General features: G+C 31.1%; 1 protein-coding gene across 1 annotated transcript; it reads left to right on the plus strand.

The window, feature by feature from the left end:
* The first annotated feature begins 1,176 nt into the window (after nucleotides 1-1,176).
* LOC100265053 (cytochrome P450 714C2) lies at nucleotides 1,177-6,295 on the plus strand. The gene is made up of 5 exons (XM_002269834.5): nucleotides 1,177-1,850; nucleotides 4,218-4,444; nucleotides 4,726-4,973; nucleotides 5,099-5,480; nucleotides 5,603-6,295. The coding sequence occupies exons 1-5, from the start codon at nucleotides 1,547-1,549 to the stop codon at nucleotides 6,026-6,028; spliced, it is 1,587 nt and encodes a 528-aa protein (XP_002269870.2). The 5' UTR covers nucleotides 1,177-1,546; the 3' UTR covers nucleotides 6,029-6,295.
* Nucleotides 6,296-23,443: the final 17,148 nt, after the last annotated feature.

The raw sequence follows: 23,443 nt of genomic DNA on the forward strand, positions 1-23,443 counted from the left end.
CATGTACTTTATAGATAAATATTAAATCTTTAGGTCACTTATGATCATAAATTGGAATAACTTTATGTAGATTTTGATGGATTGTGTGTGATGAGAGTACACACACACACACAAAAAAAAAAAAAAAAAAAAATCAAATTACAATTCTATAATCAAATATATATTGAGGACACAAAATTGGAATAAAATTGACATAAGCAATACAAAAAAGTGATTATTATGTTGGAAAATTATTTTATTTTCTATACCAACTTACTAATTATAAATCTCTTAGGCTATTTTCTTTTCTTACTTTATATTTCTAAAAATAATTTTTTTTATATAAAATATAAGATTTTTAATGGAAAAAGAAAACAAAAAATTACAATTGTTTTTACTTTCTTAAATTATAAAAATTCTAAAAAATGTTTTTAAGTATATAGGATATGTATTAATATTTATTATTATTATTTAAAAATCCCTTTATTTTATATAAGACTTTCTATTTTTAAAAAGACAAGTAAGAAATATAGTATGGGTTTGGATATACTTTCTAGCTTTTATTTTTAAAATTAGAAATTTCTTAAAGTACAATATGTTGTATATAAAGTATAGATTTTAATGTCCTTAAAACCACTTTAAATTATAAAAATTTGAGATAATATTTGTTTTTATATTAATTTATATATATATATATATATATATATATATATATATATATATAAAGTTCTAACACATCTTATATCTTATATAAAAGTTATTACTATTTTACTGATTTTAAGGATAAAATTTAAAAATATATCCAAATAGACGGGTATCTAACCATCACCAAAAGCATAAGCTTTATTTATCGATTTATTCAAAATTGGTATGGAGTTCTATATTTTAATTGCTTAATTAGTGTTTACTAATATGTAAATAATAAAAAAAAAAGAAGATAAAATAAAAATAAAATTTTTTACTTCTATTATACTTAGTAAGATGCCATTAGCATAAAATAATACAAGTAAAACAAGATCTAGACCATATCTAAAGAAGCTAAACAAGAGAAACCTAAAGTCACCTCCAATCCAATTTTTTAATCTTATTTTGGAACCATCTTCAACATGTATGGTTTACTATTGAGATCACCGTCACGTGGCATGCCTCATATAGATAACCATTTCCCATCACTGTCCTCATGGTTGACATCATAATCACCATGACATGCATCACATAAAGAAACAACTTCAAATCACCATCATCATCATAGATGATATCATTGAGACCATGAGAGGTATTCATTGTATGTATTCAAAGAAATCACTTTGTCTCACCAATAACGTACGTCGGCCATGTAAATGATATATATTAATTATTTAGTGAGTCGTTCTGCAGTTATCATCGGCTGTTAATATCAGTACCATCGAGGCCTATTTTGTATTAATAAAATAGTAGTGTGTTTGTACCTTCAAAGGGTTTATAAAATCTTCCTTCTGGGGTTTGTTTGGGTTCACAGAAAAATATTACAAGAAGGAAAGAAGAAAAGAAAGGAGAAGGGAGAGAGGGAGGGAAGGGAGGAGGAAAAATGGAAGCTGCAGGGTTGGGTTTAACTACAAAGATGGTGGTGTCAGTAGTGTTGGGTGGTGTTCTAGGGTTGATTGTGTATCTGTACGGTGTTTTGGTGTTGCACCCAAGGAGGCTTCAATCAAAGCTTAGAAGGCAAGGGATTAGAGGGCCTTCACCTTCACTTCTGATTGGGAATATAGCTGAGATGAAGAAGATCCAACTCCAGGCACCTCCAAGTACTGCTACAGAGCACCATCTTCCTCTTTCCCATGACTGGCCTTCCACTGTCTTTCCATATATCCGGCAATGGAGAATTAAATATGGTACTCTGTCTCTCTCTTTCATTCTCCTTTCAGTTCGATCTTTCAGTGTGTCGACTGTGGTGTCATTTTTAGTTTGATTTTAAGTCATATGTGTTGAATGGATTATTTAGGCATTGCATTGACTTTGTGTAAGAAAATCAAGGTCTTTACTAATTTTAAAGAATGATCTGAAATGGGTTTCCATTTTTATGTTGAAAAGTAAAAGAAATAGTATGATTAAATAATTTAATTATTTGAATTTTGTGAAAAATTATAAATTATTTGGAAATTTCTGAAGTGGGTTTCATTCAGTTCTTTACAAAATCAACATGAACAAGTGGAAAAGGTTGTGATTAGATTGCTCATAACCTTTAGAAACCCTTTTTTTTTTTTTTAATTTTTATTTTTTATTCTCAATATGTGGGAACCTAGCACAGATCTTGACAAGTTTTTTGATGAGTCTAGATACAACCAATTCAAAAAAGGTTTAAAAAATAATTTTCAAAGCTAGCTCCTCTCTACTTCCATGGCCCAATAATTATAAATATATATTTTTGGGTATGTGAGAAAATTCATCCTACTCCAAAAATGAATAAAAAACAATTATGTACCAAGGTGGGGTGCTATCTTTTTTGTCAACATGTGCTTGTCTGTTTCTTCCTCTGGCATTTCTGATTGTGAATGTTAGCTGCATGGCTAAGAATTTGTTTCTTTCCATGTTGGTTTTTGATGTTCTTCAATGAATAATTGGTGTAGAGCAAGAAAAAGAGAGGGTGGCTTAGTATTGTTTTATGGGCTTTATTGGGTGGTGTGCATTTGCTGTTTAAAGTCTAAGTTCTTTCACCTGCTCCAAGAGATTGCGGCCGCGATCTGCTCACATTTGCAGTGGATTCTAATCTGTGTTTTTTAATCTCAGCCACACCGATTCGATAAAAAAAATTAATAAGTTTGATTTGACTTCTATTATTTTTTTCCTTTTTTTTAATTGTCTAAAGTATATATACAATAGAATTGCAAGTTTATTTTCCATAAAAAAAATATAAATATTTATGACAAATTACGATTTCATTATGAATATGTTTCTTTGAAAAATTGAGGGAAAGAAAAAAAAGGAAAATAGAAAAAAAAGAAAAAACATGAAGGAAAATAAAAAATAAATTCAAAATCAATTAATTATCTTTATATGTTTCTTTAAACTTATTTAATTTATTTTTCTCTATTATATACATATTAAATAATTTTAAAATATATAAAATTTTAATTAATTTTAATTGTATTTGATTTTATTTTTATTTTTATTTTATATTTTATATTGTGAAATCAAATATAAGAAAATTCTATGTTGTTGACATTCACACTAGATATAAGACTCATGATTAATGATAGAAGACATTTTTTTTTTAAAGTATATTGATAAATTGTTAATTTTTATAGGTTTTTATTTTTTGGTTCTAAATCATAGATAAGTGAGGATATTTTTAGTAAAAAATAAGAAGCATAGCAGGGATAGAGGAATGAGAAGAATGGTAAAGGAAACAAACCCTCAAGATGGGTATTATATGAATTATTATGCCCATTCTAACATTATATTGTGTCCTCTAAATGATAACTAAAAATATCATTGCATGCAAAGCTTCTTAATAAGAGACATTCTTCATCATAGAATTTAAGTTTTAATAGTGATATTTGCTTAATTACCATGTATTAGATATTGATCATCGCATAAGGTTTTTCTTATTAACAAAATCATGCACACATATGAATAGAAAATAAAGAAAAAAATATGAAATATTTAATGTGGTTCATCGATTAAAGTGATCTTTATGTTCACAAAATGCACCAACACTAAAAAATCCACTAATAAAAGGACAGAGAAAGAGTACAATTGTGAAACTCTCATTATCCACCTATCGAAATAAATTATATACTAAAGAGAACGTTTTATATTGATGGATGTTTGTTAATTTATACAAATATTATCTTTTTTAATTTGGTAATTCACTTTAAAATTTAGGTTCACATTTTATAAGATTCGTTACTATTACCATTATAATCACATTTACCTTTTTGTATAGATACATCACCCTTTTCATTCGACATAACAAATATGAAGTGTAACCTTTGTATTTTTTTTATATTTTATTTTTGTGGAATTTGCCTATGACATCTGTTGTTACACTATTTTGTAAATTAAGATATTGTTGGCTTTACAATTATTTTTTATTATTTATGTTTTTAAAATAAATTAAACATAATGGAAGAGTCACCCTTTATTTTAAATGCTTAGGAACTTTCCTTTTATGTGGCACATCCCAATTTTTCCTTTGGGTAAGTTGTTCACTCGCTTCACAAAATTTTTGATATGTGACATTGGTGATAAATATACAGGACCAACATTCACATATTCAACTGGAAATGCACAGCTACTATGCATAACAGATCCAGAGATGGTGAAACACATAAGCCTCTGCACTTCTCTGAGTCTAGGAAAACCTTCTTTTTTAGCAAAGGAGCGCAAGGCTCTGTTTGGGAGTGGCATTCTGACATCAAGTGGTGCAAATTGGGCTTACCAGAAGAAGATCATTGCTCCTGAGTTGTACATGGACAAGGTTAAGGTAAATTTATTTATCCATCTCCTCCCATAAGTGCTACCTCTTCAAACTCTTCATACTTTGGTAACCTCAAAAGTAGTCCAAAGTAGAGCTAATGCATTGCATTTCATAGAGCCAATACATTGCATTTCATAGAGCTAATGCATATTGTTGAAAATGAACAAGGGGATAGTTTTATATGAACACCAGTGAAATTTGATTATTGGAATCTTACAGTTTAATGTGAAGGATTATATGTTCATCGATCTTTCCACGAAAAATCATTTACACACTTCTTCTTAAAGGGAATGGTGAAGTTAATGGTGGATTCTACCACCTCATTGCTAAGATCTTGGGAGAGTAGAATTGAAAAAGAGGAAGGGTTTGCAGATATTAGAGTTGATGAGGACTTGAGAAGTTTATCTGCAGATATAATCTCAAGAGCTTGCTTTGGAAGCAGTTATTCCCAAGGGAAAGACATATTCGTAAAGCTTCGAACTCTTCAAACGGTCATGTCCGATGGATTCCTCCATTTTGGGGTTCTTGGCATTAGGTAAGATCATATATCTTTATATGTAAGCTTCATTAAATTCTTACAACACTCATCCGTTCTATAGATACTTGTAACAAGTTGTCAAGGACAATAGCTAAAATTGATGTTATGATGAAATGCTTTAGTCACTTGCCAAGCAAAAGTAATAGACTGAAATGGAGGTTGGAGAAAGAGATCGACACGATGATAATCAACGTGGTAAAAGAACGAATTGGGGCTCAACACGGTGAGAAGGACCTTTTGCAAATGATACTTGAGGCTACCAAGAATGCTTATGCTGAGTATGATAGACCCTTTGTGAATATGAGTTCGGACAAGTTCATAGTAGACAATTGCAAGAACATATACTTTGCTGGCCACGAGACCACTGCCACGACCGCTACATGGGCCTTAATATTACTAGCTGCAAATCCAGATTGGCAAGCACGCGCTCGTGCTGAGGTGCTTGAAATTTGTAAGGATGGCACCGCCCTCCCTGATGCTGAGATGCTTCGAAACATGAAAATAGTATGTGATTCAACAACTCTTACATATATATAGATAACGTGATGGTTTCTATCTGGGAATGGCCGCACAGATACAGAAAGATGAACTATAAAGCCCTAATGGTAACCTTATTTTGATTGCAGTTAACTATGGTGATTCAGGAGACATTGCGACTTTATCCGGTGTCATCATTTGTGGCAAGAGAAGCCTTTGAAGATGTGAAGTTCAAAGACCTTTTAGTTCCAAAAAATACAATAATTTGGATTCCAGTTCCGACACTGCACCAGAATCCTGATGTATGGGGGGCTGATGTGAACCTGTTCAATCCAGAAAGGTTTGCCAATGGAATCCAAGGGGCATGTAAAATTCCTCAGGCTTATATGCCATTTGGAATGGGGATGCGCATCTGTGTTGGCCAGCACTTTGCCATGGTAGAACTGAAGGTGGTTTTGTCCCTCATTCTATCAAAGTTTTGCTTCTCGCTCTCACCAGCATATCAACACTCCCCCATGTTTAGGTTAGTTATTGAACCAGAAAATGGAGCTAGCCTCCTTATGAGGAAAGTGTGATATATTATGTATCAAGTTGGAGATGATCAATCATTCATATATATATGTGAACTTATTCCTTGTACAGATGGACTTGTTATGCACATAAAATCCTCAAGCAATTAGTACTTATAGGCCTTGTAAATGCAAAAGCATCAATCATCTCTGAGCTAGCTAGGATGATTGATTTGTTATTTGTCTTGCTAAGGATGAAATGTTTGCTATAAGCCTTGTGGATGAATGTTAGATTATTCTTCTTCAAACTTATATTTGTCCATTCTTCTTCAAGCTGTCTCAGGTGACTACTGTTTGTCTGTGTCGTAAACTAACAAAAATAACCTGAAATACCTTCAATTTAGACAAACTCTAAAACAATCTATATATTAGTAGGAATAATCAAATCTATACCAATAGTCAATAGCAAGATGATTTGGTTTTCTATAGATTTGACAAGTTACTTTACTACCATTATTTGAGTCAATAGGGCATTGTAATTGATGTCTTTCTTTTGATTGAGTTGTGTTGTTATTTGGCCATTTGAGAATGTTGTCATTGTTTTGAGTATTTTGATTGTCATTATAGTGCCCAAAGAATATGAATCCTCCTCCCCTCATTGAAATTTCCACTACCCCACTTGACCATCTTGACCGTAACCTCATTGTCCAAAGAAAACTTGTTGTGCATGCTCTAAGAATGTTTTCTCCTAATTTTAGGTGATGAGTGATTGTTCATATCCTTGAAGAGCTATCATGAATTGGCTAAACAATAAGGTGATTTAGTAAGCACAACAAGTTAAAAAATTTTGTACCTTTGTCCTAAGCTATGAGAAAGTTAGAAAACTTTGTCTTGGCCTGAATTTGGATTTTTGATTGCAACAAGATTGTTACCTACATTTTTTAAGTTTCTTAAATATTCTTCAAGGGACCATGACCCCTTTTTGAGAGTCATTAACATATTTTTCTGATTTTTTTTTTTAATTAACTGTGATAGGAAGCAAATACTCTTTAAGATATGGCCATATTTCATATGTCGTTTCAACATCAAATATTATACTTAAAACATCTTCTTAATTTCATAGTTCCAAGAAGCCAAGAAGTGAGAAGTTTGTCATTATTGATCCATAGTTGGTGTTGCGAGTTAGAATTTTTGTTTCTCTTATCATCCTTAATTTCTTTAATATGTTTTTCTCCATTTAAGAGATGATATAGAACATCGAGGCCATGGGCTAAGACAATAATTTGGTTTTGCCATAGTAGGAAATTTGTGGTATTTAACTTGATAGAGATAAAAGTATAACATTGGTGAAATGACTAAATACTAAGTTCAGGTTCCATATTTGAGAAAGAAGAAAAAGGATAAAGAAGAAGACATATTTTGATTTGTAATTTTGTGGCTTTGATACCATGCAAAGTTCATTGAATTTTGGCAATGAAAATTGTGATTTCTATTACTTCCCTTTGCAATTTTATACAAAAATAGGCGAGTTATACAAGAAAGGAAACAAAGAATATTTCTAAAAAAAATATATAGGGAAATATCCTAAAATTAAGAAAATAAAATATTATTAATATTTAATTCCTCTATATTTATGGAAATATTGATGGAGTTTATTCCCGCCTTTTATTCACTTGATTTTGTGTATCTCAAATATTTCCTTTAAGATATACATCTCCTTGATTATTTCCTTTAACAATTAATTCTCTTAATGCTTCTTAAAGCCAAGATCCTCTTCAATATAATATCTATATGTATTTATAGTAAAACGGTAATGTTGCATGATTTGGAAAGCCTTTCTTTAGTGAAACGGATTCTCAAATATCGAAGCCCGGAAATCCAAAGACAAGTCAATCTCTTCAAGGATGATATATATATATATATATTTTGGAGTTAGTAATCTAGCTAATCTTAGCCACTAAATCATATTAGGTGTCTGCTTGAGTGAGATTATGCTTGAATGTTTACTATGTGATTGCTTGAGTGGCCCAATTTGAACAAGTCTTTTCGTTTTAGGTATTTATTGATAGGGAATATATTTCAAGATGAGTAAAAGTTGGAATTGAAAAAGGACACAATCAAGCAAATATTATCTCAAGAATTTTAGCTAAAAATTATGAATTATCAATTAAGGTCAACTACCTAGTTGGTTGGCACTTAACAAGCAATCCCATTGGCCACCCCTTGTAATTATTTGTAATTATTCTTGATTGATTTTATGCTTAACCAAAACCATGTATATATAATATCATACCATCAACATCAATAAAGCTTCTACTTTTGCAAAATTTAGAAAAAGTCTTCATGGTGTTAGGGCAAAAACTCGAAAGCTTAGAAACCATTTTGGCTTCCTTCTCTTTATCTTTTTATTTTTTTTATTTTAAACCAAATGGAAAAGCCAAAGTGTAATGAATTGAATTTATAAGGGTTAATTTAAATTTTCTTAATCCTTTAATGACAATTAATGGCTAGTTAGTGAATTGAGGTTAATAAATTCAAGAAGTTGGTTAGTTTGTTAATGATCTTGTGAAACTAATTGAAGGATTATTAAGAGTAAGTTGCGTTTCTTTGCAAAATTTTTTAGTGGCTAGTAAGTTAGTAGCTTAGTTAGGTGCTTGTTTGAGTGAGTGGCTGAGAGTTCAACAAATTTTATTAATCTACTTGGTTGTAATAAAAGTCATTTGCCACCTTAAAATTGAATATAAAAGGGGCTGAAATAGGTGTGAGAAATCAGTTAATTGTAGGACACTTAAGAGTGTTTTAAAACTAAACATTTGGTAGTGGCTTTTAGAGGATAATTAGTTGCTAGCTTTTATCTCTTTATTTTTGAGAAAAAATAGAATGTATATAGCAAATATTTCTTTGAGAAAACTAGAGACTCAATTGTGGGGAAACCAAGGGAAAAAACTAAAAATTAGAGACAATAAATTTGTTGTGATAGTTAGAGAAGTTTTGTCTAAAAATTCTGTTTAAATTCTTTATGCAAAACTTAAGCAAACATATTTATTGTACATGATATTTAAAATAAATTGAGATGTGAAGTCATAAGAATTCACAGTCTTGTTATGTATGAACTTGAATATGAGAAATTTTGATCGAAACTTGTTACTCATGATTGATATATACTTAGTTGTAATAAGATATACTTTGTTTTGTTGGAACTAACTTATTGATGTAACACGAGCAACATGAAGAGTGTTCGACAATCCAATATCTATTTAGGTTTTAGGGTGCATGCATCTAAGATCTTAGGAATAACAGAAACGATAAAAATTAAAACTTTGGCCTCATAGGGTGTGTTAGAAACCTTACCTAGAATTTGAATGTTCCTAAACCCAAATCCTTTTATAGAATAGATCCCATAACCTCATAATCTTACACTTAATGGCACATTGCTTAATTTATGACACTTGTGTACAATGGCTATACACCTAAAGAGGAAAAAGTTGAGGAAGCTAGGTCTCTAGAAGACTAATTATCTAAAGATTAGAGTCTAACCCTAAAACCCATGAGGTTTATATAGACTCTCTAATAGTGTTAAGTGACTTTGGTCTAACGTAAACTTGGGTTACTTAATTTAACCCATTGGTCTTAATAAAATAATTAGCCTTAATGAACTCCAATTAATTAATTAGTCCAATCTTGATAAGCAAAAATAATTAATCATAAAATCGTGTGCAACCTTGCGCTTTTACCAAAACATCCTATGTACATAAATGATTAATTCTCCATAAAGCCTCAAAATAAATAATAATAATTTCTTGTGTAACCTTATACTTTTACCAAAATGCCCTTATGAATACATATGATTATATCTATATTTTCACTCACTTTTGTGCCAAGAAAGACTATGAGCTTGAGTGGGGACTACTAAGATTCATAAGAAAATACTGGCTACCTTAGATTCAATTTTGAAGTTGACTTAACACTCCAATAAAGAGTATTAATTGCACTTCAATATCTTATATTATTACATCGAGGAACTAATTACATCCAATTTAATCAATTCATCTTGTTTGTGACATACTATCTACTACATGTATACTTACCATGAATTGGTGTCTGTAATCTAATGAGGTATATGTTATCATCTTCTTAAAAGTGTCTCTATAATCCTAAAGTCTCATATCCTCTTATTATGTGATCAATTAACATATTTTAGTTAATAAAGAAAATTTGTCAAATTCCACTTAAGTAATTACTAAGGTACCACATATTTCATGATCAAACATCCTTAACATTACTTAAGAGGACAAACTATTTCAAATCCATGAGATATCATGGTCTATGTCTTGAGAATACCTATTGTCATCTACCTTAATCAAGAGTGACCCAATTGATAGAGAATGTATGACCACCTTAGGGTCTCATCTGTAGGTCAAAGTCAATGAAGACCTTAATACTAGCTTAATATTTTCTCACGGTTAAGAGTCCATGTTGCATGGTAGGTTAGTGAACCAATATCACGATTCACTATAAGTCCTGTCTAATATATAACTATGCATATTAATGCACTTATGATAGAAAAGCCATCCCATTAACCAAAATAAGTCATCCCTCCAATTAGGAGGTAGTGCACTACAGTCTTAGATGAATTACCAAAGTTCATGTACCAACTATGAATAACTAATCAACTTGCAAGGAACTTATAACTTGGATTTTCATGATAAGAACTAGAACTTAACACTTGGATGACTTTAAAGAGTCTATTTTAGTGTATTTGAGACACTCATAATTAGCTTAATGCGTCATCTTATTGTTAGTACCTTAGAAAAATACTTGTGATGCTTTTTGTGGGACTTTTATAGCTTTTAAGGCATTATTGGTGTATTAGAGCCTTCCTAGGAATTTATAATGACTGAAATAGCTAATTAGGGAAGCATAAAGAGATTGCTCACCTTTTAGGTGTGTAAAACTCTTATAGAGCACTCTCTTGAGTGTTAGTCTATACAATGCACCTCTTAAGTGTGCATGGAAAACTATGTGCATAAGGCCTTTCTAGTGCACTTTTCAAGTGTGTTGAATCAAATTGTGCACCTCACTCATGCACACCTTTTAAGTGAGTTGAGCCAGGAAGCACATTTTCTTTGTCTAAGCTAGTAGAATGCCCATGCAACACACCTCCTTAAGAACTTAACGCGCATCTCTCGTAGTAATGACCAAGAACATCCTTGGACATCACTTGCACCTTCACACTGCTTTGGTCTTTCTATACTATGTACTTGATGATTTTTCCAATAATTAGCATGCCCATCAGGGCAACACAACCATTCTCGCCTCAAGGACTCTAGTTGTATTGTCAAAATCACCCCCATGTTGACTACATAGAAAGAAAAAAAAAATGCAGTCACCAACTCTATATTAACACATTAAGAATGATGACTGCATTGACAATGATGAGATCCTTGGCATGGGTTGAAGGTAGTTCCAGACAGAGTGGCTTGGGAGTAGTTGGAATAAGAAGGAGAGTTTTTGCCTATAAAAGGACTTCGAGTATACAAGTAAAAGTAGATGATTGGGAGAAAATAAGTTAGAGTCATTCTTTTCTTAGGAGTAGTAGGAGTAACTTAGTTTTACTTGTAATCTTGCCTTTTTCTAACCCTTCCTAGATTTTAAGTTTAAAGCATTTTTAATTTTTTTTTAATTTAATCTATATTTCTAGTCTTCTAGTTTTAACTTGCAAATCCATATTTCTAGTTTTTTTCTTAAATTTCAGCATGATTAAGTATTTTTTAATACTCCAAGGGGTGAGAGGAGCTGAGATTTTCCATATCCCAGTTTTGCTCACCATTGGTTTATCTATGCATGATTTAAAATAATTTAGTTTTTAATAGTGGTTGTAATGACTAGAAGGAGTAACCATTAGGAGGAAATTGTATGTTACAGTAGTTATGAGGGCCACAAGTCAAGCATAAATTGACTGACATGAAAAGGAAACCATTTTGTTGCCAAAATAGAGTAGTGAAAGTGAGTTGCTTTGTATTGAGGTGGTTCTTACTCATGTCCAATAGGGTCCTTCTTAAGTATAAACTCTTGGCATGAACTTAAAGTCGTAAGCACAAGTTCAATGCCCTATTAGTGAGTTGAATTTGATAGTGGAAATCCTATGACTATCTACTCTTAGAGATTATTTTCTATCAAATTTTTTGTCTTTTAAATTCTTTTTTTCTTTTATAAAATAATTTTTCTGAGCTCCCAACTAGCACTCATACCTTGAAAACTTGTTTCTCTATCGCTACCAATTCAAAGTTCCCCATGGAGATAACCTAACTATTATACAATTATTATTACTTTTTATTTTTTATTCAAGAATTGAGAGTTTTAATGACTAATCTAGTTTAATTTCTTTTCATAAAATTTCATTGCAAAATTCTTTTAAAACTTTTAAATGAAAAATGCACGAACAAAAAATTGGCATCGTTGTTAGGGAACTTTCAGCATTGAAGGTATTTTAGGTATTTTCAGATATAGGCTTACTATTTTAGTAGCTCAATAGGTATATTTCAGCCAATCTCCACCCATTTTTAGTACCTATTAGCTAGTTTTATTTTATTTTTATTACTTACTTTTTTTTCTTTGAATTTTTTTTTCTACTTTTACTTTTAGTTGTTAGATCCAATATTATAAGCTTTTCTACTATAGTGAAATGGTGTATTGGATAAACATTTTATAGGAGGGGCCTTATTTAAATAGGCAACTCTGAGTCATCAATTTCCCTAATCATATCAAACCGCAACCCTTAGGAACCTGTTTTCAAAACCCAAATGTGGGTAACAATATTAGAAATATGATGAATGAAGGATTCGACCTAAACAATCAACCTCTTAGGAATATAAGGAATTACCTATAGTCCACTTAGGTTAGTATTCCCTCTTACTTGAACTTACCCTTAGATGTTATTCAAATAAACCTTGAATTGGAAATGATTCAATTGATAACTCTATTTTATGGAGGAAAGGATGAAAATCCTTGCACACATTAAAAGAATTTGAGGAGGTATAGTTGTGTCACCATCATAATTATGAAAGGAGTCTTACCACATTAAATGTCATGATGGAGGTTGGCTTAGTTTAATGATTGCATGGAAAAAGGTCATCTTAGATTGCAGCGTTGCTTTTGAACTTCGAGTTTTGGGCCAAAATGGGCTTCTTCCAAAACTTTTGTTCAAAGTAGCCCCCATCTATCCACATAAGCATAAAAACCATTTTTATGCTATTTTTGTTTACTTTCCCAACTTCCCATCCCGTTCTCTATTCAATTTTTCTCTTCAAACCCTAGCCCCACCAGTGGGCCATTGTGAGAGAGACATTGTTGGAGCTACAAAGCATCAAGGTTGAGGTTGGTCCCAATCTTCTTTTTGGCTTGTTTTATGTAAAGTTTTTGGCATTTTCCCATTTTTTTCCCATCTCATAATCTTGGTTTTCAGAAATATTTTTTTCCCATTGCTTTTGCTTTTTTCTTTTGTTTACGTTCTTCATTGCTATTTTAGAAAAAAATGGTTTGTTATCATCCAAAGATTCAAGCCCTTAAGATGTAGACGTTTGTTGAAGTTTATGGGAAAAATGATTTTTTTTGGGAATAAATGAAATTTTTTGGGAATAAATGAAATTTTCTAGGGAAAATTAAAATAAGAAAGAATAAGAAAATAGGTTTTTTTCATTTCGTTTCTCCGTGAAGGTTGGTTGGTCTTTAGGAGGAGGGCGACCATTGTACACTGCAAATGCTGATTACTTTCTGCAAACATAATGGCCACCTGTGTTTCAATTTGTGGGAACATTTAGTAATGTATAGGGATTAAGAGATCATTTGAATTCGGTACCTTGGTTGCTTATGAAAATGCTGATAAGTTGCTTGACAATATGAAATAGTCAGATCAACTACTCCAAATGTCTTTTATATTTAATTTTGGAGTGGGTTATCGTTGGTTAATATGAGATGTCAATGTCTATGGAAAACCTTTTTGATTGGGTAAGCTCTAAGTAAGGGGAAGGAGTTGTTATGTTTATTGTTTCTCTCTTCTTATTCTTTGTCTTTTGGCACCCTTTTATATGTCTTGAGTACATTAATACACCGTTTTGTTGGACACTGTTAATGTTTTAAGGGTGATCAAGGTATCATCAAAATACCATCATGGGTTTTAATGTTTTTTTTTTTTTTCATTTTTCCCTACTTTTATGTCTTGAGTACATCAGTACACCCTTTTGTTGGACACTGTTAATGTTTTAAGGGTGATCAAGGTATCATCAAAATACCATCATGGGTTTTAATGTTTTTTTTTTTCCTTTTTCCCTACTTTTGGTTACACTATTTTAATTTTGGGGCATCAATGTTGCTGAATGTGATGAATACATGAGCTTCCTCTCTATGTTGATCGGTTACTAGTTGGCTACCCAAACATTTTTTCCCTATACTCTTGATTTGTGGCGTATATCATAGGGGGATCTAGCATTCATTACATTATTCTGGATTAAACCTCTGATAGGCAATTTATTTAATATGTGGAAGTTAGAATATTGATAATAATCACTTAGTATGTAATGTTTCTTGTTTGAGTACGATCTTCATATGCTCATTCTTTTGGCTCAGTATATTAAAATGGCATGTCATCAATATCCAGGTTATTAGCATTGCTAAAACATGCAATTGCATTTTAATTTTCTAAAAAGAACGAGAAAATGATGAATAATGTTTAATCATTTTTTATTTTTATAATAAAATGATTTTTAAAAATTTATATGATTTTTTTTTCCGTTGCATAATGTTTTTTTTTCTTAATTTTCATATATAATTTTTTTTTCCTCAATGCATTGAGTGGATGATGTTAATACATTTGATATGTTGAATATTAATAAGGTATAAAAAGTTATCTTCAAGATTATTACTTTTATTATAAAATACAGGTACAACAAAAATATGTTATAATTATAATATAAATACACTCACATTACAATACATTACTATAAAACCTAATTAGGAAAATTTTGAATTTTTTATTTATAAAAATGATAATTTTGCATGATCATACCGTATTTCACAACATACTTATATCATAAATAATTTTTAAACCAAATGAAATACTAATTTGAATTCACGAGACTCGTAATTTTTTTTTTATATATATACAAAAATTATTAAATAATTTCAATGCACTAGATGAATGTTGTTAATATATTAATATGATGTGTTAATACCAATAGGGTATGAATAAATTTTTTTAGAATTATTACTTTTGTAATGAAATATAGGTACGACATAAATGCATTACACTTACAATACAAATACACTATCATTACAATATATTACATCATAATTTTATTTATTTATTTTTTAATTTTTTCAAGTGCTATATTACCAAATGAATAATTGTGAGTTATTTCATTTAATAGGTGTGTGTTAGTCAATTGAATATTTATATATTATTCAATTGATGAGTGCTCGTAAAAAATAATTATTCATTCTATTATGGTAACAAAGTTTTTAATTGTATATTCCATATATAAAATGATATAATAACCTTAGGATATGATTTTTATTTATGAGATATTGAAAATTATTTTTTACAAGGTTCTTTAAAAAATCTCATTTTTTTTTTGAAAAAGAAAAGAAGAAAAAATTGCAAATTTTTAAACAATCACTTGATTGTTCAAAAGTGAAAAACAATTTTTTCGGGCCTGAGAACTATACTGTTATTACCTATACTTATCATCATGTATGAGCCCCACATCATTGACAATCTCAAATTTATTTATAAATAATATAGAAAACATATTCAAGGGTAAAATTATCCTTTAAAAATTCTTGAGATGAGTGAGCCTTCTTAGTAATTATTCTTTCTAGCCTACCCTATTGGGTAATTCTCTCTTTATTTTTTTTTGGAAAAGGTATAGCATCCAACTTCTACTTGAAAAACCTCTTTTTCCTTTTATGCTTGTGTTTGAATAAATTGTGAGTAATTTTTTGAGGCTATTATATGAAAATGGCGCTAGTTTAGTCATATGAGGAAAATGTTGAAAAAAAATAAAATTGAAAATCCAATTAAGATTTACGTGAAATTTGGAAGTTTAATCTTGTACTTTGAATTGGGAAAAGAAATAAAGAAGTAATGCAATAAGTCATTAAGTTGTCATAATCTCATGCTTCATTCTATTAATTATGATTTTTTTTTTTAGTTGTAAAAAAATTAACATATTTAACAAATATTTATTTTAAAATTTAAATTTTAATATAAAAATATTAATTTAATTTTATCAATGAAATATTAAAATTTAATCTCATCCTAATTATCAAATTAGAAAAATAAACTAAACGTGTTTGTAACCCAAACACATGTAAAACATTTTATTAGACCAAAAAATAAAATAAAATAAAATAAAATATGTCAAATTACGCAATAATAGACAGTAGTAAGCTTAATAGTTTCTCAACATCCAAACAAGAGAATTACCATTAGATAGTTTTTTAAAAATATTTTATAAATTTTTGTATTGTATATAAGTATGTTGTAATTTTATGAAAAATAATTTGAGCAAATTATATTTCATATTTCAATTCTCGAACATAAATTTGTTCTTAAAAATAATTAAAAACAATTTTTAAGAACTATAAAATAGAGTTAATTGACTTGTCTTTTTAGATGTGATATATGTTATTGGAACTCGGGGAACTTCCTTAGTAGCCTTTTATTATTATTTTTTTCATGTGTTTGTACAAATCGTCAATGGAGAAACCATTAGGTAGAAGCTAGTATTTAGGAAATGATAAAATAATTCTTATCCATTTCAAATATGCTACCACCTTAGACAAGGGTCCTAATGCCCATATTGATGTTTAGTATTATGACCAATGCTACAATTTATTGACATTATTTAGGCCATCTAAGGCATACTCATGATTTTTTATTTAAAAATCAATAAAAGAAATTGAACCTAAACCCTATGCTATTTTATTTTATTTTTTGACTATAAAATGACATGTTAATTTGCTGCCATGAGTTCTTCATCTCTATGAGTTCTTCATTTTGAAATATTTATTGATATTATGATATTAATTCATAATATCATCCTACTCTTTACTTATACACTTATTTGCTTATAAATTGTTTTCATTTGAGTTGAACTTGGTATTTAGACTTGTAGCTTTGTTACATTTCAATATTTATTTGGTTTATTCTTGTCTTTTATGAATCGTTGTACCGTAAAATATTATCATTTTATGTAATAACCATTCGTTATTATCTATATGAAGGCAATTATGATTGATTCCACGATAGAAGTGCTATGTTATTGGAATGGAACAATTTTGAGGACAAAAATGGATTTGAGATATATTGGGAATAATGTAGAGATTGAGCCTATAGATGTGCCCATTCATACGACCTTTGTGGTGTTGTTGAACATGATATATGATATCATTGGTGTTGACAAACACTATCAGTTGGTCTTGAAATGTCAACATCCAACTGAAATGAACAAATTCCAACCATTAGTGGTCAGAAACGATCGGACAGTTGCACTATGCTAGTGGTGCCATCGAAGTATGGAATGTCTTCAGTTCAATTATTCATCGAGCAAACTCCCAATCATTATCATTTGAGTAATGAAATGGGTCATTTGACACGGTTGTCGACATGTGATATTGATGTTGATGACGAAAATGAAAGAGATGAGGAAGATGATAGAAATGATGCAATCAATACATATGAGATTCATTTACCTAATGATGATGAAATTTGTTGTGAAAGAGAAAATATTGATTTGGTGATGGTCTAACAAGTTGTGGAATTTGAAAACACAAGATATGTGAACTTTGAAGTTGGTGATAAGTCTAATAATCCTGAGGTTGAAAACACATCACCAGTTGCTTGCCCACTTGGCACCTAAGTTAATATCTCTAATGACAACCTGGAGGCAACATTTGCACCCGTTTCATACCATATGCCACCTACACAACAATTTTTAAATATGGACGGGGTAATTAATTGTGTTGTAAGTGATTGGACTTCATGGAAAAATCCAACTTTAGGAAATGTTGATGGAGAGTTATCAATTGGCCGAATATTTTCCTCAAAATCAAATTTGCAACATGTTGTGAAGATGTTTTCCATAAAGTTGCACAAAAAGTTTATTGTTTATAGATCAAATGCAAGTGTGTTAGCTCTTAAATGTAAAAAAGTACCAGAGTGCCAATGACGACTAAGGGCAATGACGGTGAAAGATACAGGTATGTTTAAAATCACAAAGTACAAAGGTCCTCATACATGTGTCAATCCATGTATAAATTAGGATCATTCTCAATTGGATTCTAACTTTGTATTTGAGTATATTGAAACATTGGTGAAGACAGAAATGACCATTACAGTTGTTGCAATTTAAGCTATTGTTGCCGAACAATTTGGTTACCAAATTTCTTATCAAAAAACAATGAAGACAAAAAAGAAAGTAATGAATCGATTATTTGGTGATTGGTACAAGTCTTATGCAGAGTTGCCTAACTTCTTCCTTGCTTTCGAGCAATCAAATCCTGGATATATTGTGTATTCCAAAATGGTTCCTAGAAACAACCCAAATGAAGAAAAATTTCAACGTGTTTTTTGGGCATTCATATGGAAAATATAAAGGGACTTTGCTGATTGCTATGAGATGTGATGACAATAACCAATTGTTCCCACTTGCATTTGCCATTACATAATGAGAGAATACAGATAGTTGGAGTTGGTTTTTGGCATGTATTAGAGTTGGAGTAACACAAATGAAAGGCTTGTGCCTAATCTCTGATTTTCATCCTGGCATTATAGCTGTTGTAAATGAAACATATTCGAGATGGACTGAGCCAAATGCTTATTATAGATTTTGCATGAGTCATTTAGCGAGTAACTTCAACACAAAGTTCAAAGATAAGACTTGAAAGGATCTCATGTGTAAGGCTGCTATGGAGAGTAAAGTTAAAAAATTTATTTCTCACATGGATGCAATTGGCTGAATAAATGTCAAGGCTAGAAATTGGTTAGAGCATATTCCTCTTGAAAAATGGGCACTCTCACATGATGGTGGGCGGAGATATGGGATTAAGACAACTAACATGTCTAAAGTTTTTAATGGTGTCCTTAAAGGTGCTTGTAACTTACCAATAACAGCTTTAGTCCAGTTAACATTCTATCGGGTTAACAGTTACTTCACAGTCAAGCGAGAGCATGGTGCCAGTCAACTCGCTTCAGGTGAAGAATTCACTCCATGTATTGAAGCCAAGATAAAGGTTAAAGTTGTTAAGGTAGGTTCACATGAGGTTGTTTTGTATGATCATGTGGAAGGACGTTTTCAACTTAAAACTAGACACTTTGTTGGAAGCAGTAATAGGAAACCTTGCACATATCATGTTACCCTTCAAACAGGGTCTTGTGCATGTAACAAAACACTTTTTTTAGGATTCCCATGTTCGCACAGTCTTGCTGCTTGTCATTGTTGAGCAATTGATTTTTGACAATTTGTACAAGGTTATCACACCACACGTGCTTACCTATCAACGTGGACTCCCTTGTTTTATCTCATATTTGATGAGTTGGAGTGGTCTCAATATAATGGACCGATAATTGTACTTTCAAACTCAATGAAACGGCTAACTTCTGGTCGACCAAAATCAAGTCGTTTGCATAATGAGATGAATGCAAGGGAAACTAGAACTCCACAAACATGTGGACTTTGCAAGCAATCGGGTCACAATCGACGTTCTTGTCCTAATAAAGAAACCAATAATAAGATGAGCTGATGTAATTCATGAACATCTTATTGTACTGTTATTTTCTTATTTACTAGTATTGACCATAATCATTTTAAGATATGTGTAGAAACTATCTTATTGAACATCTTATTGATGTTTATTTGTTAGAAATTGTTGTTTTTTGTCAATTCATTCATATTTTGCTTATATCAGGTTACATGGAAAAAAATATGAATCTCTATTGTTTAGGGGATATGCTGCTCAAATTTTTAAAATTTTAATTATGAAATTCATGTTGTTAGAAATTGTTGTCAATTCATTTATATTTTGCTTATATCAGGTTACATGGAAAAAATTTGAATCTCTACTATTTAGGGGAGATGCTGCTCAAATTTTTAGAATTTTAATCATGAAATTCATGTTGTTAGAAATTGTTGTTTTTTGTCAATTCATTCATATTTTGCTTATATCAGGTTTCAGGTTACATGGAAAAAATTTGAATCTTTATTGTTTAGGGGAGATGTTGCTCAAATTTTTACAATTTTAATCATGAAATTCATGTTGTTAGAAATTGTTGTTTTTTGTCAATTCATTCATATTTTGCTTATATCAAGTTACATGAAAAAAAAATTTGAATCTTTACTATTTAGGGGAGATGTTGCTCAAATTTTTAAAATTTTAATCATGAAATTTATGTTAAATATTGTTGTTTCTTGTCAATTCATTCATATTTTGCTTATATCATGTATTGATGTACATGCAGACATGGATGCTCGGTTGTTTCCTTCTCGTCTTGACCCTGATGATACATCTGTGCTTACTCTTCAGCATCAACATTGATCATCCATCATTCGTGTTGATCCAGATATGGGTCATGTTTTGACTTGTCGACACAAGTTTCATCGAGAGTGGGTTTTGGATGATCATGTTCAACCATACATTATACAGTCGGGATTTATGTCTTTCATCGAGTGGGCCATGTTAAGGTTGATTAGCCTTTGATTACTGCACTGGTAGAGAGATGGCGCCCAAAGACGCACACATTCCACATGCCAGTTGGTGAGATGACCATCACATTACAGGACGTAGCCATCTTATTTGGATTACGTGTACATGGTCATCCTGTCATTGGTTCTACAGATATTGATTGGCATGCACTTTGTGAGGAGTTATTAGGTGTTCGACCGACATAGGCTGATATTCGTGGAACATCCCTTAGAGTTTGTTTTATTACTACCCATTTCTCCCACTTTCTACCAGGGGTTTTAGATGAGGTCACGTTACATCGCCATGCGAGAGCATATATTTTATTGTTAGTTGATGGTTCATTACTTCCAAATAAGAAGGGAACCTACCTCCAATTAGCAATTCTACCCATGTTAAGAGATTTTGGTGAGACTACATAATATAGTTGGGGGAGTGCAACACTAGCACATCTTTATTGAGAGTTTTGTCGATCTAGCTTAGATAATGCAGAAATTATTGCAGGACCATTACAGTTGTTGTAGGTATAACTACAAGTCTTATTACTTAAGTAATTTTGTCATAATTATGTGCATTTAAACATAATTTTGTTTCATTTTTAGTTATGGTCATGGGAGCGATTACATATGGGTCGTCCTAGTATATCACTTCCCCATGCACCAGTGCCTATAGATGAGAGATTCCCGCCAAATGCACTAGAGAGTAGGTGGGGAGTTCCCTTATCTCATATAGACATTCCTCATTATGTGTTGGTCACATACAAAGATAAGTTTGATAGACAACGATCTGATTAGGTTTGGGCTAAATATTATTATTCTTTAATAAGATTATTAATATTAAAATTATAATTTAAACTTTATTAAATACATACTAAGATTTAAATATATTAGGTATTATGGCAGCCTTATACAGATGATATACTAGCATTACTTCCAGACATTTGTTTAGCTGATCAGGATATTTGGCGAACGATGTCACCACTTATTTCTTTTTTTTATATTGTTGAGTTGCATCGTCTTGAGCGTGTGTTGCGACAGTTTGGACTCATACAGGGTATTCATTCGACATCCTATATAGATTATGACCTTCACTCCATAGATCGATGTGGTCGACTTCAGTTTGATTAGAGGTTGTATCATGAGCGCTACGTGGCATTATGAGAGGCTAGGGGGGACCACATTGTCACTATGGAGCCTATAGAGCCTCATATGGACTACCATGCTTCGTACTTCTCATGGTATCATCGTATTACACTTCCTTTTATTACACCTATGGATGATTTTGGACCTATGTGGTACTAGGCTACTGCCTTATCTGCCAACTTATTGGTTTGTATCACTTTAATAATATGTACATATTATGTATAATATTTATTCCAACAAATAATTATACATCATTTTATGTGATGGATTGAGACTATGACATTGATCATATCTCGATGAGGTTATGCATTAGAGGACTCTGATAGTGATGCTTGTCGCACTGGTATTGTTGATATTATTCGTATGGCCATTGATGTTATGTGCATTATTCGGGAGGATTATCGTATCCCACATGTAGAGCATGGAGGAGGTAGGTCACCAGCTCAGTCGATAGTTGCTCCACTACCATTTGTTCAAGGTTGGTAGACATCTTGAGGGAAAGGTAGATATATTAGTTGTCAGCCCATCACCTCGTCAATATCAGCATCATTATAGCCCCCTACCTTTTTATCCTCACGATTAGTACAGTTACCCATCTCTTCAGACCTACCATCAGTGCAGTCTCCTACATCTTCAGACCTACCATCAGTGTACCCTTACCTCTTTAGACTCACCATCAGTACAATCCCCTGTTTCTTTAGACTTACCTTCAGTTCAAGCCCCTACTTCTTCAAACCCACCATTAGCACAACCCCTTACCTTTTCAGACCCACCATCAGTTCAATCCCCTGTCTCTTTAGACTTACCTCCATTACAACCTCCTACCTCTTTAGACCCACCATCAATGCAGATTGACACATCTACTCAACTAGATTTACCGCCAGCCATTCCGAGGGGTAGGTGGGGCCTACGTTGACCTAGAATGCTACTTCCACCACCACCTCTATTTCCAACTCTATCATAGATAGATGTTCTTCATGTGTCACATGCAATACCTACTATAGTTAGAGATGAGCGACCAAAAAGGAAGAGAGTACCAATTACACATAAGTTCTCTCCTTGTGGAGGCATGTGAGATTTTCCCACTATATTAATGTTTACTGTGTATTTTTTGTGACTTTGATTAAACTACTAAAAATTACATTTTGTAGTAGACTTTTTCTAATTAATTTCGTTAACTAATCTTGTAAAAAAAATCTATATATGGCAATTGTGGTTTAAGAGTATACTATTATTTCGATAAAGATAAATTTGTCATAATATAAATAATTTAATATCTTGAAAACAACAAATTAAATATCTTAAATTAATAAATTATACAACTTTATATATTATTTATATGTTATATAAGTTTATTAATTTATTAATAAACAAAATATTCATTTATAATATCTTTTATTTATTAATTTATGTTTATTGAAGTAATACTAGATTCTTAAGTTTAAATATAAATAATTTATTATTAAAGTATATATTTTTAATTTCAATAATAAATTTTAATTTACTAGTTTTTAATTAAATTTGAAAGTAAAAAAAAAAAAAAGAAATGGAAATCTCATTTGACAATTGCGGCTTAAAAGTATACTATTATTTCGATAAAGAT

The sequence above is a fragment of the Vitis vinifera genome, chromosome 15 (assembly GCF_030704535.1).
Source record: "Vitis vinifera cultivar Pinot Noir 40024 chromosome 15, ASM3070453v1".
Classification (NCBI taxonomy): Eukaryota; Viridiplantae; Streptophyta; class Magnoliopsida; order Vitales; family Vitaceae; genus Vitis; species Vitis vinifera.